General features: G+C 36.4%; 1 protein-coding gene across 8 annotated transcripts in view; it reads right to left on the bottom strand.

Moving 5' to 3' along the window:
• Positions 1 to 19,831, bottom strand: part of LOC122540656 (dixin-like) — a 132,722-nt gene that overhangs the window by 43,808 nt on the left and 69,083 nt on the right. For all 8 annotated transcript variants that reach the window (XM_043676669.1, XM_043676671.1, XM_043676673.1 and 5 more), the window contains one exon: positions 2,349 to 2,458. In XM_043676669.1, the coding sequence (XP_043532604.1) occupies positions 2,349 to 2,458 (110 nt within the window). The remainder of the gene's footprint in view (positions 1 to 2,348; positions 2,459 to 19,831) is intronic.

Raw genomic sequence — 19,831 nt, 5'->3', positions numbered from 1 at the left:
TTGATCACATTATTCTTATCCAGATGTTCATAAATCCTATCCCTTATAATTCTCTCTAAGATTTTGCCCACAACAGAAGTGATACTCAGGGGCCTATAGTTACTAGGGTTATCCCTGCTCCCCTTCTTGAACAAGGGAACCACATTTGCTAGCCTCCAATCTTCTGGCAGTACTCCTGTAGACAACGAGGACATAAAAATCAAGGCCAATGGCTCTGCAATCTCCTCCCTTGCTTCCCAGAGAATCCTAGGATAAATGCCATCAGGCCCAGGGGACGTATCTATTTTCACCCTTTCCAGAATTTCCAACACCTTTTCTCTACATACCTCAAAGCCATCCATTCTACTTAATTGTGACTCAGTACTCAAATGTCTGGGTTCAAATCCTAGTTGCCCTGGAAATATGTCCCAATATGTCTAAATAGTTGATTCATTGCATATCTTTTAACTCCATAAAATTGCATGTATAAAGAATTCCATACATTGTGCACTTACAATCCATGTAAGGATAAATTAGTTAAGCGGTATTAGCCAAAGAATTGACCAGATTGGATTTCAAATTCAGAGGACAAGGAGGTCACTTAACTGCTCGAGCTTGTCCCATCGTTCAATAAGATCATGGCTGGTCTGATTACTCCATATTCCTGTCTACACCCTACAATTTTTCACCTACTTACTTAACATGAATCAGTCTGCCTTAAAATTATTCAAAAACTCTGCTTTTTGAGAAAGAGAGATTTGAAAAGACTCATGACCTTTTGAAAGAAACAATTTTTTTCATGTTTTAATGGACAACTCTATTGTTAAACAGTGATCACTTCGTTCTAGATTTTTTTTTTACACATTAAAATATTCTTTTTACATCTACCTTGTCAACAGAAAGTTTAATGTTTCAATCAAGTTGCATTTTACTCTTCTCCAGTGGATACAAGCCTAGTCTGCCAACCTTTCCTCAGAAGACTATCCATCCATTCCAGGTATCAGTCTCATAAACTTCTCTCAACTACTTCCAATTCACTTATCTTTGAAATAACCTGACCAATGCTGTACAAAGTACTCCAAATGTGGTTTCACTAATGCCCTGTATAATTGAAGCATAACCTCTCTACTTTTGTATTAATTTCCCTGACAATAAACAATAACATATTCTTGGCTTTCCTCATCACTTGCTGTACTTGCATATGAAGCTTTTGCAATTTATGACTTTATTTTGCTTTCACCTAATATTTATATTTTCCAGTTACAAGCTTACCAATAAATGGGTATAGCTTTTCCTAATTTATTTTATCAAACTCTCAAATAATTTATGAGCACCTCTTGGAGAGCACCTCTTACTAAACTTTGCCTCAATAATAAAGCTCTTCTCCTGGGAATCAGTGAAACTGCCTTTTGCCCCTGCTCTCATAAAATGTTCTTTTTATGTTCAACAGTAGGGATTCTTGGCATTGGGTCTAGCACCTCACTCAAGTCACCATCATCCATGTGGAGGCCACCCAAGTGGATTGGCACTGCGGTTAAATCCATTCTTACCAAACATTCAGGCACAAGTTACTTCCTACAGGTGTCACTTGATAAGTGATCATGAGTATCTTCCCCTTCCTAACCCAAAAGGTGCTGAGACTAATTGTAGTGCCTAGTTCCATGTTAGCTGGACTAATAAAGTCCAGACTAAAGATTTACCTGGGAACCTTCTGTTTTCATTCATACCAATTCACTGAGCTACCTTTATTATGACTGTTTAATCCATTGTTCCAAGCAATCTTGCAAACGTAGAACAAACACACATTGTCGAGGTATCAGTCAAAAAAAATGTTAAAGCTACCTTTTAAAAAATTAACTAATAATTCAACCTGCCTAAGTAATTGATTATATCTGCAATATTAAGTTGGCTATTGAGAACACCGGAAATTCTTCCACATTATCCATTTTTCACCTTGGGCTCCTGCAGCTGGCTGCTCATAATCATCTCAATTAATTTTGTATACTAAGCTTAAACTTTCTTACTAAGTTATTTTTTCCAATTACAGCTTGGATTTTTATACAAGGTCTCGAGAATTCAAATCAAAATTAAAAATTTATCTTGCAGGCAGTGCAAAATGAACAATATCGCCAAGTTACACATTATTTACCAAATGACTAATATCTCCACAAAGTAGAAAGCAATTACATGTTCGCCCTATATTTGCAATATTACTTGGAACACAAGGCTTGAATAGTCACACATACACTTATATATCAGGAACTCTGTTTTAATTGACTTCAATTAAACTCAATATCAGGAATTGCAGGAAGCCACTGCAAGACAATTTTGTCATGAATATAAGCTTGCAAGTTAAATGTTCAACTTACCAGGCCTAGTGTCCCATTCCTCTTTTTGGGAAGATAATTCCAATGTTTCATCTAGTTGACTTGTAATAGACTCTGGCTTTGCACTATTTGTTGGACTCTCCGATCGGACGCTAAAAAATAATCAAAGTCCTTGAAGACACTGCTTCATGTTTTTAATTGGCAAGAGAAAATTCTCGTAAACAGTAACTTTATACCACTGTTGATTAACATGGTGAAAAAAAATCATAATCCATTTAGAATTATAAAGCTGCTCACTCAATTTAGTCATGTTTATTTTAAAATGATAGAATTTCAACATCAATCGAGTATATCAAGGAGAAGTCTCTTGATGTTATATCATTTTTATGGTGTCATTGAAAAGTATTAAATCGAGAAATGCAAGACTAATTCCATCTACTCTCTACTCAATTTCAAAACTATACTGAAATCATAGGCCTATTTCCTATTGGATCAAGAATCTTTTATTTATACTTTTCAGAGTTTTTGAATTGCAACTAAAATATCAAATATTTATGTAAAACATATTTTAAATGGTTATGATCACAATTTTAATATCATTAGTGAATTGTTCCAGGAACTACTAACAACACACCTGATAAAATAGACAGACCTATTTTCATTGATTTCTCTCCTTTTCACCTGTTCTCCTGCTAGTTCCACTGATAATAGCAGTAAGTACTCCATTTAGGGGCAATTTTTCTTTGCAGAATATGTGTTCGTATGTAATTTTTTAATGAGAATCTTACAGCTGAGACTGACCCTACACTCAGCCTGCTAATGTTGCAAATGCTGTGTCAATTGAGTGCATGCATGCAGATGCTAGAATTGTGATTGAGGGGCTGATATTAATTGGGAACAGTTAGGGCACATATATTAGAATCAATTTCCACTTGCAAAGGGCTAGTCTGTGGAAAGGAAATGTGGTCTGTACTTATGCCATATAGGGTATTGAGAAGAAACTTATGTGGAAAACAGACTAGCTCCTGTTCCTTTTTGTGCCAGGTGGATGTTTACCAAATGAACGCACCCAATAACCTTTTGAATGTCCAAGGATTTTCCTTATAAAGTGGAGACCAGCTAGCAGCACAATCATCAATCTTGGATTGATTCAATCTAAATCAGTGAAATGTTATATCTTTAGCCACAGAACTGACTGCAACATTAGCTTAAATTGAAAAAAAAGACAACTATAAAAGGCATGATTTGGAGATGCCGGTGTTGGACTGGGGTGTACAAAGTTAAAAATCACAGAACACCAGGTTATAGTCTAACAGGTTTAATTGGAAGCACACTAGCTTTCGGAGCGACGCTCCTTCATCGGGTGATTTTTAACTTTATAATAGGCACAAATGTGAAAAAGGGGAAAGAAAGATTCAAAAATAAAATTTACCAAACTCAATACAGTTGTTTCAATTTTTCTTTGCACCAATTTCTCCCTATCCCAACAAAATCAAAGGCATTAATTTTTAAAAACAATTTAATTCCACAGGAACTAGTATTTTAGCAGTTCCTCACACATAAAACATTATTTATTTATGAGATTGACTTTGCGTCAGTAGGCTATTTGACAAGAAGGAAAGCAGGAGAGGAAAACTAAAGCTGTGCAGAATTCAATCCTCACCCAATTTAGCACTTTTGGCACAAACTACGTACATCACCAAACTAGAATCAGTTTATTCATCTGTGTGAATATTATGTGTTGTGTGTGCGTGTGCGTGTGTGTGCGTGTGTGAAAGAAAGATCAGAGAGGATGCAAGTACATTCCTCCCTCTTTAATGATGATGTTACACAATGTTCAAAATTTTATAAGACTTAAATGCATATTTTGTTTTCCATATATTTATAAATTTTATTTTATCACTATTTTCCTATTCCTAAACTACAGTATCTCTTTTCTGGAGTCAAACATCCAGAAGGACTGGTTTTACCTTGACCTTTAACTAAATTTTCCATTTCATCAGACGAACCTGTCTGACTCTGAACTGGATCTGGATTGATTTAAAGCACAACTTGTATTGGAGTAAAGTCATTTGATTCCTCTCAACTCCTGCTTCTTCATTGACATTGGAGAGTAAAACATAACCTACATGTGCAGTCCAACAATTCAATACTAAACATCTTACATCTTGACTAAATAGGTGCAAGAATTACATTTTTACGACTCTCCCCAATAGTCTCATCAACTACATATGATGCTTTTTCATCTCATCATTCTGGTTAAACTTCAGATTTCTTTCTCTCATTCTAACTCTGTCATGACTCTTTGCCCATCTGGATTGTTTTACGTTTACTAAGCGTGCTAAAATATGACTTCAGCAATGAAAACCTCATTCTAAGCTGTTTTGTAAGAAACAATTCAATTAGTTTTCTACGTTACAATAAATAAACAAAAATAATCACTATGACATCAGACATTTCCTCCAACTTGTATCTAGCATTTAGTTAAAATTGTACTGTGCACTCTGCTGTTCTATTCAAAGCACAATAATACAGTGAACTCATGTTTTATCATGACATTTGAAAGCGGTTCTGAACAAAATGGAGGTTTTCTGTCAGTCATAACCTTCAAGCAACAGTTAAGCTATGCAAAATCTCTAAAGTTTTGCTAATAGTTATTCAATTCATCAGAAAAACATCAATCAATTTCTATTACAATGAAAAGCCATTGTCTTCAAATTCTGAAAAATCAATGTGCAGGCTCTGTCGCACTCTCACTGGCCTTTTCCATGGTACTAGCATTTGATAAACTCTACACTGCTTCACAGTTCTCTGTGTCCTTAATTAACTTTGCCATAAAGGTAGCTTTTTGCAAGACTATTTGTCAAACTCATCCTTAAGTACAGACCATGAATATAACAACTATGATCCATACCTTTCCAGAATTACAACTCTAGCTCCTCACTAACAAAACATTTATCAACTGACAACTTAAGGTTAAAAAAATGGCCTGACTTCTAAATTCTTTATCCGTGGATATTGTTATTTACCCTTGAAATGAACTTCCCTCAAAGTTTCACACCTTTATCATCTTGCAGTAACTGGCAGCTCACATGTGTAAAGAAAAATACATTCTCCCTATTAAGTGCCTCATTGGATGGGGATAGTCATCTAGAATGGCATTAAATGTCTGTATTTAATGTCATATTTATAAGCAGTCAAAATCAAAGCTCATCTCTGCATTCAGGATCCAAATCAGCCATCAGTGGCTTATGATCAGTTTCAATTCTGAGGTTACAGATTATTCCTGTAAATCAGCTTCTTCTCACCATTAACCAATACATAACCAATCACAGTACTTAGTCCATATGGAGAGCTTATTGGACACAATATAAGTGCGCTGTGCCATCTTCCAAATTACTTTTACATAGCTTTAACACTTTATCACGACCTTTGTCCGAAACCATAGGACACCATTCCAACGTTTGTTCAATGGATGCAAAAAGATTGCCAAATTTAGTATGAATTTATTGTAATGATTTACTCAACCAAAAAAAAATTCGCTGAGAAATATTGAGGGTATGGCTAATTTCTTATTGCTTGAATCTTATTCTAGGTGGAATATAACCCATTTTTGTGTTCACTATCCAAATAACACATTATTCCCAATTTCCTTGCAAATTCTGGCAGCCAAAGAAATACCAAACAGCCACCCATCAAACTGAAATAAACAAAAGTGTGTATTAGTTAATAGTCATCACTTTAACTCATCATCTAATTAAAGTTGCAGAGATGTATTTGTCAGACTCAATTTTTTTGAACCAAACATGGTTCACATTGTTCAACTACTTGCTGGACTAACTCACTGAATGCTTCAGGAAATACCATGGCATTGTGAAGACAAAGTAAACATGTTGTATGTAGCAATAGCCTTTCCAACCTCTGTCCTATAATAAACTATTTGCCAATGGACTGTAATTCAATCAAAAGTAGAGGCTTAAAATAACTGATGGAAGAAAACCTTTAGGCTTCTCGCGCACTCTGTTCAGATGCAAAGCTGAAATATCACTTGTACTTCCAGTTTCTCTAGAGGTTGCTTCTTTTCTGTTTCAGCAGCCACTCCACAACAATTTTTTTTTGTCTGCTATCTTATTATAACTCCTTTCAACACAATAAATTAAACAAATCTTTAAAGATTCTAATGTTTTGTGCAATTACTTTAATATTAACGTCAAGCTGTCATCTTATCATGCTCAAAAAACTTAAAGAGGAGCTCTCTGAATGAATCAGTTCATAAACGTAGCAGGCAAATCACCTACATTAGTCAAAGGTTGCAATTTCAAACTCTGCTAAGAAAACTGGCCTCAACGGGCAATAAAACTGTAACAATTTATCGTACAGGCCTTGGGTCAGGGAGGGAAAAATCTGCAAGAGTTTCTATTTCTGATCATGATCTAGCAATTGTCATTGGAAATGAATTACATATAAAGGTCAAGGGTAAGCTCTGTGTGATACTTCCCAAAATGGAGCATACCAATGCTTGGGACTGGGTTTTTATCGTTGAGGGAGGAAGACCGAGTCAAGAAGTCTCTCAACTCAACAAACCCAGAACAATGTAATACCCATGCACTTAGAGGTGTTAATCAAATGTAAAAAAAAACTTGTATCACTGAGCACATCAAAAACAACTAATCCTCTAATAGTTTCTTAAAACAATCACAGCATGAACTCAGCAATCCTTTGGCTAAAATGAGTGGCTTTGAAGCTTTTAAAATTCAGCCAAGTATTCTGAATTTATTTCATAGAACATAGAAAAGTACAGCACAATACAGTTCAGACCCTTCGGCCCTCGATGTTATGCCTGCCTTTTATCATACTCTAAGATCAGGCTAACCTATATACCGCTCATTGTACTAGCTTCTGTGTGCCTATCCAAGAGTTGCTTAAATATCTCTAATATATTTGACTCTACTACCACCACTGGCAGTGCATTCCACACACCTACCATTCTCTGAGTAAAGAACCTACCTCTGACATCTCCCCTAAACCTTCCTCCAATTACCTTAAAATTATGCCCCCTCATGATAGGCATTTTCGCCATAGGAAAAAAAGTCTCTGGCTATCTACTCTATCTATGCCTCTCATCATCTTGTACATCTCTCATCCTTCTTTGCTCAATGAGAAAAGCCCAAGTTCCCTCAGCCTTTCTTCATAAGACAGGCCCTCCAATCCAGGTAGCATCCTGATAAATCTCCTCTGCACCCTCTATAAAGCTTCCACATCTTTCCTATGAGACGACCGGAACTGAACACAATATTCCAAATGTGGTTTAACCAGGACTGTATAGAGCTGCAGCATAACCTCATGGCTCTTTAACTCAATCCCCCTGCTAATGAAAGCCAACACACCATATGCCTTCTTAACAACCCTATCAACCTAGGTGCAACTTTGAGGGATCTATGGACAATGACCCCAAGATCCCTCTGTTACTCCACACTGCCAAGAATCCTGCCTTTAACCCTGTATTCTGCAAATTCAACCTTCCAAAATGAATGACTTCACATTTTTCCAGGTTGAATTCCAGGTGCCACTAATCAGCACAGTTCTGCATCCTGTCAATGTCTCATTGCAACCTACAATGGCCCTCCACACTATCCACAACTCTACCAAACCTTTGTGTCATCAGCAAATTTACTAACCCACCCTTCCACTTTCTCATCCAAGTCATTTATAAATATCACAAAGAGCAGAAGTCCTAGAACCAATCCCTGCAGAACATCACTGGTCACCAAGTCCAGGCTGAATACTTCCCATCTACCATCATCCCTTGCCTTCTATGGGCCAACCAATTCTGTGTCCAGACAGACAGGTTTCCCTGTATCCCAAACCTCCTTACTTTCTGGATGAGCTTACCATGGGGAACCTTATCAAACACCTTGCTAAAATCCATGTACACCATATCCACTGCTCTACCTTCATCAATGTGCTTTGTCACATCTTCAAAGAACTCAATAAGGTTCGTGAGGCATGACCTATTACAGAAACTCAACAGGTCTGGCAGTATCTATGATGACAGAAATACAGTTAACATTTCAATTCAAATATAAACCTTCTTGGGAACTACCATTGCTCAAGAAGATGACCTACCACCATCTTTTCAAAATGGTTAAGGATGACAATAAACAGCAGCCCAACCAGTGTGACTCAAAAGAGTTATTTTTGAATGCAAGTATCAAATATTTTTAATCCAACAACTTGCAGCATTGCATAAGCTCTTCTTTGTGCAGTTACATGCTGTGACTGGCCATACAATAAGATTTTCCATAGACATTTGGCTCACAAAAAATCCACTCATTTACATGCCAGGATCCTGTAGAAACATTTGACAGCAAAAACAATAAAAACTAAAAAGTTACAAATTAGTTTTCTCTTCAGCAAAGTATGTATTATACTATTTATAATCATTGGCAATAGATTCTGTTTGAACAAAGTACTGGAATTTTCAAATCAAAAAAAGTTAAAGTTCACCTTTATTTCATTGCTTGTTCAAAAATGTAAGCTTTAGTTTTCCTGTTTGCTAATGATTTTTGATTACACTATTTTAGGCATATATCATAGCTTCTGAAGAGGGAAAATAAATCTGATCTTTACAAAATTAAAAAAATGTAGCCTATGGGAAATAGCATGCTTAGAGCTACAATTCCCCACACTGAAAGTTCTCAACAATGATCTTTGATGGGAATAGGGTAACATTTATTACAAGGTACTTAAGAATTGACTATGTAATGAGAAAGTTTGTGAGCTGATGAATTTCTTTTCATTCAAGCTTATGTACACTATAGCTATGATATGGAAAGTTGAAGAGCAGGTTAATAGAGGCCTGCACCACATATTCCTCATGGACCTGTCAATAAAGCAATAAAGAGTAATCGGCACCATGAATGAATAACTTTTATGTCAGAAAGGTATATTATTTGAAAGAAGTGTGCTTAAAATAGACTTGAAAAATGAAAATTGAGATGAAAGGAAGGGAGAAAATAAGATCTATGAAAAGTTTGCTTCACATTTACTGGTGGAATTATAAGTTGCAGGTTAAGCCAAGGATATCTATATAAATATGCAAAAATTGTCTTGTTTTTAAACTACTTGTGTTAACAATGAAATGTGATTTAGAACTGTATCAGTGATTAATATTAAAACACCACCAAGGAACTAAAATTGCAATTCATATTATTGAGGAATTCATTTTTGCCATATCCTAAAGAATTCAAACTTTCTCCCAAAAATAAAAATGCCTAAAGTGGACAAATTTTAACTTTGTAATTTAAATTTAAATCACTTGCAATTCTCCATGCTCTCCCCTTGTTTCCATGTCAACTTCTTTATATGGGAGTTGAGACCCTGTAAACGTCTCACTGGACACAGTCTATGACATTCCTTCTTAATGATCCTGTGTGACATGGGAAAATAAATTAGCCTCTCACACAAAGCTTTCAAACAAAAAGTGAAAGTGGCCATCCTCCCTAAACCATTAACATATGAACACAACATAACCTAAATCCAAAATGAAATTTGAATTCTTCTCTCTTAATCAAGAATCCAACTTTAACCGCTGACTTGCTTCAACATCTCAACTCACTTCTGACAGTCTCATAACTTTATGGATTTGTTTCTATTTTTCTACATTGGATAGTACAGTTGACAACACTGAAGCACTGAGCACAACAGCATCTTTGAGCTGATTCTCTCTTATGTTGCTAAAATGGGGTCCTTCATCCAAGCAGCAGCATCCACAAAAATTCTGTCACAAGGATATGGAAGTGGTTTTTATGTAACCAGGAAGAGGAGTTGGAATGGGCTGCTCTACCACATTGCAGCAGAAAACAAAACTTGTAAACGCCATTTCAGATAAACAACATCTGAAATCAGAACTTTAAATTGGACGCCTAAATTATTGTAGAGATATATTTGAAGGATCTTACCAAACCTAAATCATGATTTGTACTAGTTAGGAGGTCAGAAATCTTGCACTTATTCTGGAAGTGTAAAGAACAGAAAAAGGTAAGAAATATTCTGGAACTTCTCAAAAGAGCAAATTCAAATGTCATAGAATCATAGAATCCCTGCAGTGTGGAGCAGGCCAATTGGCCCATCGAGTCCACAACACCTTCCCACAGAGCATACCTCTCAGACCCACCCCTACCATGTAACCCTGCACTTAACCTGCACATCCCTAGACACTATGGGTAATATTAATATGACTAATCCAGCTATCCTGCACAACTTTGGACTGTGGGAGGAAACTGGAGCAGCCAAAGGAAACCCACACAGACACAGGAAGAATGCACAAACCCGACGCTTGAACTGAACGCGGGTCCCTGGCGATGTAATCACTGAGTAATCATGCTTGCACTATTCTGGATTATGTTCTGTTGTTAATGTTTTAGCAAAGTTTGCCTGTTTAATTGTGCATTGTAGGATAGGACAACTACAATATCACTAACTACCATAATATGAATGAGAAGAGTACAGTGTGGGTGGAAGAAAGAGGTAATGATTGAGCAGCCTTTTTAAAAAAAAAAGTCAATTTTTATCTTATATTGGATTTTAGGCTGGTGAGCTACATAATTATTTTGTAAACATGACAGATATTTAAAATTCTTTGGAGATTTGGAGCCAATTTCAAAGGATGAGTGAAGTGGTTGTGTTTCAGTTGCTTCAACTGAATTCTTAATCAGCACAAGACCGCAAACAACATTTTGTATAACTTCAAAAAATATTACACTGAAAAGTTACAAAGGTGGGACTGGTGTAAGGTGACGAAGGTAAACTACATTCTTTTGATGCTAGGTTTACAGTTTACCCCTAAGGTAGTGTAGAAGGAAGCTCATCTATTGTAGCACATTGGACTTGAAGTTGAACCATCGTGCTGAAATTGGGGAAGATTGGTTCTGGGAGGGGGAAGAAGAGGGTAAGGGAGATGGGGGTGTATTTAATTCCCATAAGAATCAAAAAAGATCCAATATCAGTAAGTACAGTTACCTATGAAACCAAATAAAATGGATAGTTTTATGGTCTGTGTTTGTAAAATGAAAGTTTTCAAAGCTGCCAGTTTTGGATAGTCGATTGCAGTAATGCAATTTCATTTTCAGAAACTCCAAGACATGTCATAGTGTTTATATTTATTAAACAAAGGCTGTTCAAGAAACAAATCAGAAACTAACTGGCTTCTGGCCAAAAGTTGAATGATAATGATGATATATAGATTCCTTTCTGTGATGCAAAACAGGTTAGCAAAAACTTACTTTTTCAAGCAGTTGCAAAACTCCTGAGGCCTAGCTAAAAATCTTTTGTGAAGCCAGCCTCCTCAACAGCAGGAAAACCTGTCATGTTCAGTGACCCATTTCACAATTGCCTCGAGTCTTCAATGAACTAATCGGAGTATGTGGGAATCTGGATACGAATAACAACCTCAGTCTAGCTGCCACAGCCTCTGCAGAGACATTGCAGCTATAGATTATTCAGGAGAAATGACATCATTTAAAAATCCCAGAGGCCTATCATCTTTGCAGAAACAAGAAAATCATAAAATAAAGAGAGGATTTTGTCACAGTCAATGCTGGATATTATAATGTGGGCCAGAGCAGAGACCATATTTTGTATATTTCACCTACATTTCCCTCATCTCTCAATCAAGCATAAGATACCACGTACCATTTCTGATTAATACAGTTAAGTAATAAATCCGTTCCTTAGTTTTTATTTGCCAAAGTAATCTCTGTAATCAACTATGAACTACAATGGGGTGTTTCAGGAAATCTTATTTGTGAATTCTCCTTTCATGGAGAAGTATTTCTACTTTGACACAAAACTCCAATCGTATGTTGTTAAATAGCACAAGAGAAAAGTCCCCTGTTGAAGTTGCTGATTAATAAATTCAATATCATTGCAGCTACTTTTGGGTACAAGATCAACACTGAAAACACCAATTTTGGATCACAACCTCCTCAGCAGTACCTCTGAAGCATGTGAGCTGCCAATTTGTAAACAAATGGATTTTGGTGCATGTGTACCCACTTGAAACCAACATTAGATGCCTTACTTTTTGTGACTCCGCACAAACAATGTCAATTGCTTCACCACTTCACCACCATCCCAGTATCTTTGGTGGCTGGTTCTGCACAGAACAGGCTAGAATTTAACACTGCCTTGGCTGCAAACTGCAAGAATACCCATTTAGCAGCCACAGCCCAACAGTTTTATGGAAATAAGTCCAGACGCCCAATTTGGCTCAAGCCTCCCACTTACAATCTGGAGCACTCATTCAAAAACATGCTACTCATTTTGAGCTAGATATATAGATATACCAGAGGGAGTCCCCTGTTGCCTCAAGATTACACTCAGTATGTAACATTTGTGAATGAAAAAAGAAATTAATTAATTAATTAATTGTTGATAAACTGCTTGCAGTGAATTCCTCCTAGCGTTTCTTTCCACATCTTATGAAGTGTGCTTTTGTGGACAGTGCGTAAAGATCTGTTTGGGTGTCATTGCAATGCTTCTCAAGGTTGAAGAGTTTGCCATAATTAATTGTTAATGCTTACACAAAAGGAATAACAGCTTAATGCTGAAGCATTGGAGGATCGCTGCTGCCCATGGAATAAAATTAAAGCAAGGTTAGTTGAGGCAGCTCAAGTTTGAAGAAATGTAGGCTTGTTAATGATTCTCTACACATGATAAAATTTGTCATGTCTTGGATGACATTTGCCTCTGAACATATTGACTCACACTTACTTCACAACAGTTTACATTATTTAATTAAATGTAACAAGATATGTATGTTCTACAGCACAAAGGTAAATTGACTAATTTGAATGCCATCTACTTCAATCAATCAATTATATTTAAGAGCAATATGTTTTCAACTTAAAAACTTTAGATAATTTGTTGACTAGCATTCAGATGCCCAATTAAAGTTTTCAGCCTGTTGAATATAAAATTGTGCAGAAAGAGGCTACTCAATTTCAAAATTTGCAGTTCAGGAAAAGAGGAGAAAAAGAGAAGAGCAGAAGAGTCTCTCTGAACAGTCAGATGAGGTAAAACTTCCAACTGATAATGATTCTATGATTCAAACTGTCCTGCCCCCACCTAAGGAATGTTGAGAGAAGGCCATAGCGTGGGACTCAATGTGAGAATAAACAGGGAAAAAATACTTGAATAAACCAATACCATACACTTTTTGAGTTTGATTAAAAACTTAGTGGTATTTTATCCCATGCATCATGAGGCAACTAGATGAGTGATTCATGAATTTAGTCGGCCTATCCTGACATTTGCTACTCTATTTATGGACTGTTTAATAATGTTAAATTGCTTCTGGTCAATTGTTTTGAATTATCAATTACAAAAACAGTACTTTGCAAAAAAGCAGAATGAGACGGGAAAAGAAAATAACTGGGAAATGCAAAGTATAGCATACGAGTCCTAAAGTAGAACTTTTGTATCCATTTATAACTTCATTGCTGGCTATGGATGGCTCTTTAGACAGTACCAGCCAGATCAATAGATTCATAATTGTATGCACCAGATATTGACAGTTAATTCTCAGAAACGGAAGCCAGGACACAGATACCAGCACCAGATTTAAAGAAAACTGTAAGTTTGCTTTCAATAAGGCAAGCAATTGATTATAATATTTGTGTTGGCTATTTTTACAGATATTTTAGAATGATATTATTTCATAAATCATTGAAACAAAAATCAAGATGTACACACACAAATAGAAGTTGATGGCATAATCTTGCAATCATATAACAATAAAAGTAGCTTGAATAGTTCTAACTTTGCTGATACTTTTCTGAAGATAAGGAAACTAATTTTAATTAAATGCAAGGAAGTAAACAACTAAGTATCTATATTTCACGGGTTCAGAGTAACAGATCCAGTGTGGGCTGGACAGGGTGAATGGCCTTCTTCCATACTGTAACTGTTTGATGATACATCACTTTTGAATCCTCTTCTCCAAATTCCAACATTTGGAGAAATGCTCTCAATAGAACACTAAATTTTAACCAATATGAATGGACTGATACAATTTAGCTAGCTGTGTTTTTTCCACCTACAGTCTCAACATGAACCTGATAAATTATCATTGATCTCTGAAGACTTGCTCCTTTGTTTAAAGCAATAATAGAAAAAAAGCAGTTTGAGAAAAGAAGAATTTATGTAGATGGGCAGCCTACCAATGTCCCTTAGAAATCATTTTCAACAGGAGGGTAGCGCACTCTTTCCCCAATAGCAAGGTTTAAAGAAAACAATTAGTAAATAGTACATTATTCCTTGCTTTAATAAAAAATGAATCATTTCTTGTAAACAACAGTACCATACAAGAAAAAAAAGGAAAGGCACTGCGTTTATTTACAGTTAAAAAAATCCAAACTGGAAATATAATAAATGCAGAGTACACTCCTGGCATATTTCAAGCATTTTCCTATGGAAAAAATAAGGAATCTATTACTGCTCACATGCCCTATATAGTGCTAGCTTTGTGCATGGAAAAATTCATTGGAAAAGGAGGAGACTAGCAGTTCAAATCTAATTTAGGTTAATGCAGCCTGAGAGACGTTTTGTTCAGACCTTTGTAAAGGTTTATGCAGATGAAGGAATTAAAGCTTTTAAACTGATTGATTTTGTATATAAGTAGTAACAGCATAATTGCAGACAAGATAAATATCTTGCTGTTTTGTAAGGCTAGTATTAACGTCTTATGAAAGAAAATCAAGGTAAATCACCTTGTTTTGTCCCAGTGCATTTATATATAAAGATATATTTTCAAGTTAAAAGTATTAAAAATATTGTGCTGAATCTGATTACTGTCATACCTTGCCAGAAATATCAGTGTACAGACACTAGCGGATAGCTGTAAACAGAGTACTGAGACAAGTGAAAAACATTGCAACCAAAACAGTACATATTCTTTTTTTTGAAAATCTCCTACCATTTGATCTGTAGTCCTCCCATTGTCCCCTCTGACCTTCAGCTTCAAAACAAGTTACTCTCTTCATTTAGCCACTGTGCCTTTCCACACGGTTCCAGTTCTTGTTACACATAGATCCAGCATAAAACGGTCTGAAAAGACTGCTTAAAAATCGCAAGCAGTTTCTCCCAACACCCAGTTCTAGAAGCTTATGTTCAAGCAATTCTGTCTATTTTGTTTGATTCTTTATATTTTGAGCCATTTTCTTAGATGACTGTTCCTTTTCATAGAATATTCAGTCCCAGTAACTTCGGTCAAAACTCTTCATTTGCATCCAGTAAAGAACATTTTTTTTTTGGAAAGAACAGCTCAAAATTAGAAACAGCTTTCTTTCACTGCTTGGCTAAAGAGGCCAGTGCTTCAAATGCACTGCCTCTCTACTGCTCTGCCTTCTCTGTTGTCAAACATATCCAATGCACAACAGTCATTTACTTCACACCACAGGGATAAAACAGAATTTTGCTTGTGAAGGGAAGAGGTGGGGTTTGAAACTAATTAGGGTGGATTACGTGCTGGCATGGGATTTAGTATGTTTTGTCCTTAGCTGATGTTGATCATTAATGTTGCTGTTTCTAATAAGGTGACTCAGATTATGATGTCTTTATGCATGGCATTAAGAAATACATGACAAATCTGCAGTAGCCAGTATAGGCACACAACCACGGTCCTGGAGCATTGTCAGAGTATTTCCCCTGCAAATTTTGACACAAATTGAAATACTAGACTACAGGAAAGCGTATACAAAATTCTATAGTCCAAAATGTTAAATATCTTCAATATGATGTATTAATATATACACATTATATATAAAAAATTAAATTTGAAGACTAGCATTCCTATTCCAGTGTACTCAAGGGTCTGTTTCAGTCAAGTAAAGATCGAAGCACAAAAGCTAAAATAAAATGTTAATCTTTGAAGTGCTATTATCATGGTTGGGAGCCCCTGAATTAAATGGTAACAAAAATACAGTACTTTTCTTTTTTAAATACTTTTCTATCCCTAATCCTCAAGAGCCCTCACCTGAAGGCACTAATTCTCACAGACAGGGGCTACAGCTACCTTTCTCAAGTTTTGCTCAATGCAGTGCCTGACAGATACCTCTGAAGCTTACAAAACACTTTTCTGATGAAATAGGGTCAGATCCCACTTGGCAAATGGCGAAATTTGAATTTTAACAAGTCTGGAATAGAGAACTAACCTAACAGTGACCACATAAACACTGTTGATAGTTATAAAAATCCGTCTGGTTCACAGAATATCCTTTAGGGAATAAAATCTACCATTGTTACCCGGTCTTGCCTACATGTGACCCCAGAACCATAAAACAATACGTATACTCTTAACTGTCCCCTGGGCAAATACATGTGGGCAATAAATGCTGGTCTAGCCAGCAATGCCTATGGCCATGAACAAATTTTTAAAAAAGAAAGTAAGCATATACAATGTATTGTAATCATTCATAGATGTGGACATCACTGACATAGTCAGCATTTATTGTCCATCCTATGTGTCGTTGATAAGGGCTGCATTCTTGAAATGCTGCAGTGCATGGGGGTAACTGTTGTTAGAGAGTTCCAGGATTTTGATCAAGTAGCAGAGAAGGAACAATGATATAGAAATTCTTGGACTTAGTAATATTAAATGCAGCATGTAATAGAACCACCAGAACTCAGTTTCTAGTTAGATCATTTACCAAGTACCACAATGATAAAATAACTGCTTTCAAAGGTTTCAATGGACAGATAGTATTTATGAGGTGGTAATGTATGCTTACTTTTGAGAAAAGATTCTATCACTTATTTTTATAAAATAATATTTTCTTCTGTTTCCTTTGCTTTTTTTCCTGCCATGTCACGTGATATCTATGTCCAAGAGGGAAGCCAAGCAGCCTGCTGCCAGAACTTCAACAACATCAGTGCTTTATGCTCCTGATTGTAGAATAACACCAGTTTATAGGTCTATAAATGAATACCAAGAGTTTAGAGAAGGATGATTGGTTTTCTTAAATCAGTACCACAGAAGATGTCAGTGTCTTTAGAACAAGAAAGAATATGGAAAAAATAATAAGAAAAATTAGTCTCCACAATATTTTAGCTCATGCATCTAAATGGAAAATCTGAAAACTCAAAGAAAGGAAATTATTCTGAGAGACACAAAACTTTACTGTGATTTTCAATGCAGTTCCTAAATATTATACAAACTCCAGTCACAGTTATAGGGCAACATTATTTCATTTTCAACAATAAACTACTGAATTAAGCATGGATTTGCCACAAAATTAAGAGAAACAGTATGACAATGTTGGCAATGTTTCCATTTGGAGTGACCCTCCAGTGAAATAAAAATTTCAAAGCTTTTTTAAAGACTGAATCTAATTTTGGAGCCATTCTTTAAACCATTTTTGAAATTGTTGCAATGATTTTGGCCCTAACTTCCCACTTACTCTCCAAAGGTTGTTGCTGTAACAAATGAATTGGCTGCTATTGATTTTATATTCTTTGTAAGCCTGCTCATTTGCTTAACAAGGACACAGCCAGCTACCAGTATCGATGCTACAGGGTACAAAAGGGTCACTATGTTCAGAAAGAAGTTGGGGGGGGGAACAAACAGGCAAAGCTTTACTTGCCTCAGGAAAGCATAACTCACAAATAAAAGGCAATGAACACTTGAGGATTGCAGCATCTTTTAAAATCATGAATGTTGCAAATCAAGTTCATAGCTAATTATTGCACAAAAATAAACTTTAGTTGGCAGCTAATTTTTATTCTTGTCATGAGTCACCAGCCAAAACAGTACCGGGCAAACACATTTTTATTCCTATGAATTTTGTAACCAGTCCTTTCTTTCCCTCATTTTAGGAGTGATCCTAAACTCTTAGGGACACCTTCTCTGCAATTCACCCTAGATTAACAATTTGCTATGTTAAAAACTGCAGACATCAGACAGCAGCCAAATCACCTTCTGTGTTACAATGCTTTAGTTTACTGGCCTGCTGTGAAACCAGGGAACTGGTTCTGCACAACACTAAATCACTTTAAGAGTATTCAGCTAGTTGCTGACTTTGCTCAGAAAATATATTCCCTTCATGCTCTGATGCTCACTTCTCAACTCAAATATTTTCTCTTCAGATATTTTAGGAATCTTATTTTTTTCAGATATTTGGTACATAAAATGCCAGAATGAAAAACCAAAGCCAGAAGAGGAAACTCTGTATCCAACACCGATAATTTAAAACTGTACAGCAGACAGAAACCATTTCCAATAATAACACAATCTGTTCCATGCCACATGTGCAGTCAGGTTTGCTTGGCTTGACGAGATTGGACTGTGAAACGTCACAGTCAAGACAGACAGCCTGGATCTGCTACTCAGTTGTGGAGCTGAATACAAGAACAAAAATCAATAAGGGCTGCAGGCTTGCTTTGATCAGTAAAATTCACGTCCAATTGCTTAAAAATAGTAAAATCAATGTGTTCAAACACAAAATTATGCATGAAAAATATATTTCCTTAATTGACTTGGGGCCCACAGTACCATTTTAACTTTAAGCATATCGATAAAGAGCAAAGACTAAAAATATTTACTGCAGAGTACAAGTCCAGGCAACAGGAAAACAGAATTTGCATTCATGGAGCATTTTACACATGCTCAGGATTTCTCAAATCATGTCAAAATCAATAACCTGCTCACTGATGCTCTGTTTGGGTTTCAACAGGGCAACCCAATCCTGACCTCATTACAGCCTCCATTCAAACATGCACAGACAACTCAATTCAACAGCCAAGGTGGAAGTAATTGTCAAAAGCTAGCTGGATCCCAAGGGCAGAGTGTGATATGAAAGAACCCTGGCAAAAATGGCATCAAACGTGAATCAGGACAAATTCTCTAATGGTTGGAGGCATGCTGAACTAAAAGGAAAGTGACTGTGGTGGATGATGGCCAGTCTCAGTCCCAGGAAACTGCTGAGGACTCCCAGTCTTCACTTGCTTCATCAGCGAACTTCCTTCCATCATAAGGTCAGAAGTGGGAATATTTCTCGATGATTGCACAACAGTCAAGTCCCATTTGGAACTCCTTCAGACACTGAAGTAGTCTGTACCAATGTGCAGTAAAGACCTGCCAAAATTCAGGTTTGGGCTGATAGATCTCAGGTAATATTATTCCACACAAGTGGTATTACCATAGAGTCACAGAGCACGGAAACAGACCCTTTGGTCCACATCATCCATCCCGACCAGATATTCTAAACTAATCTAGTCCCATTTGCCAGCACTTGGCCCAAATCTCTCTAAACCCATCCTATTCATATACCCATCCAAATGCCTTCACCACTTCCTCTGGCAGTTCATTCCATACATGCGTGAAAAAGTTGCACCTTAGGACCCTTTTAAATTTTTCCCCTGTCACCCTAAACCTATGCCTTCTAGCTCTGGGCTCCCCCACCTCAGGGAAAAGACCTTGTTTATTTACCCTATCCATGCCCCTCATGATTTTATAAAACTCTAAGGTC

This window comes from Chiloscyllium plagiosum, chromosome 35 (genome assembly GCF_004010195.1).
Source record: "Chiloscyllium plagiosum isolate BGI_BamShark_2017 chromosome 35, ASM401019v2, whole genome shotgun sequence".
Taxonomy (NCBI): domain Eukaryota; kingdom Metazoa; phylum Chordata; class Chondrichthyes; order Orectolobiformes; family Hemiscylliidae; genus Chiloscyllium; species Chiloscyllium plagiosum.
This window is presented reverse-complemented; position numbering and strand designations above follow the sequence as displayed.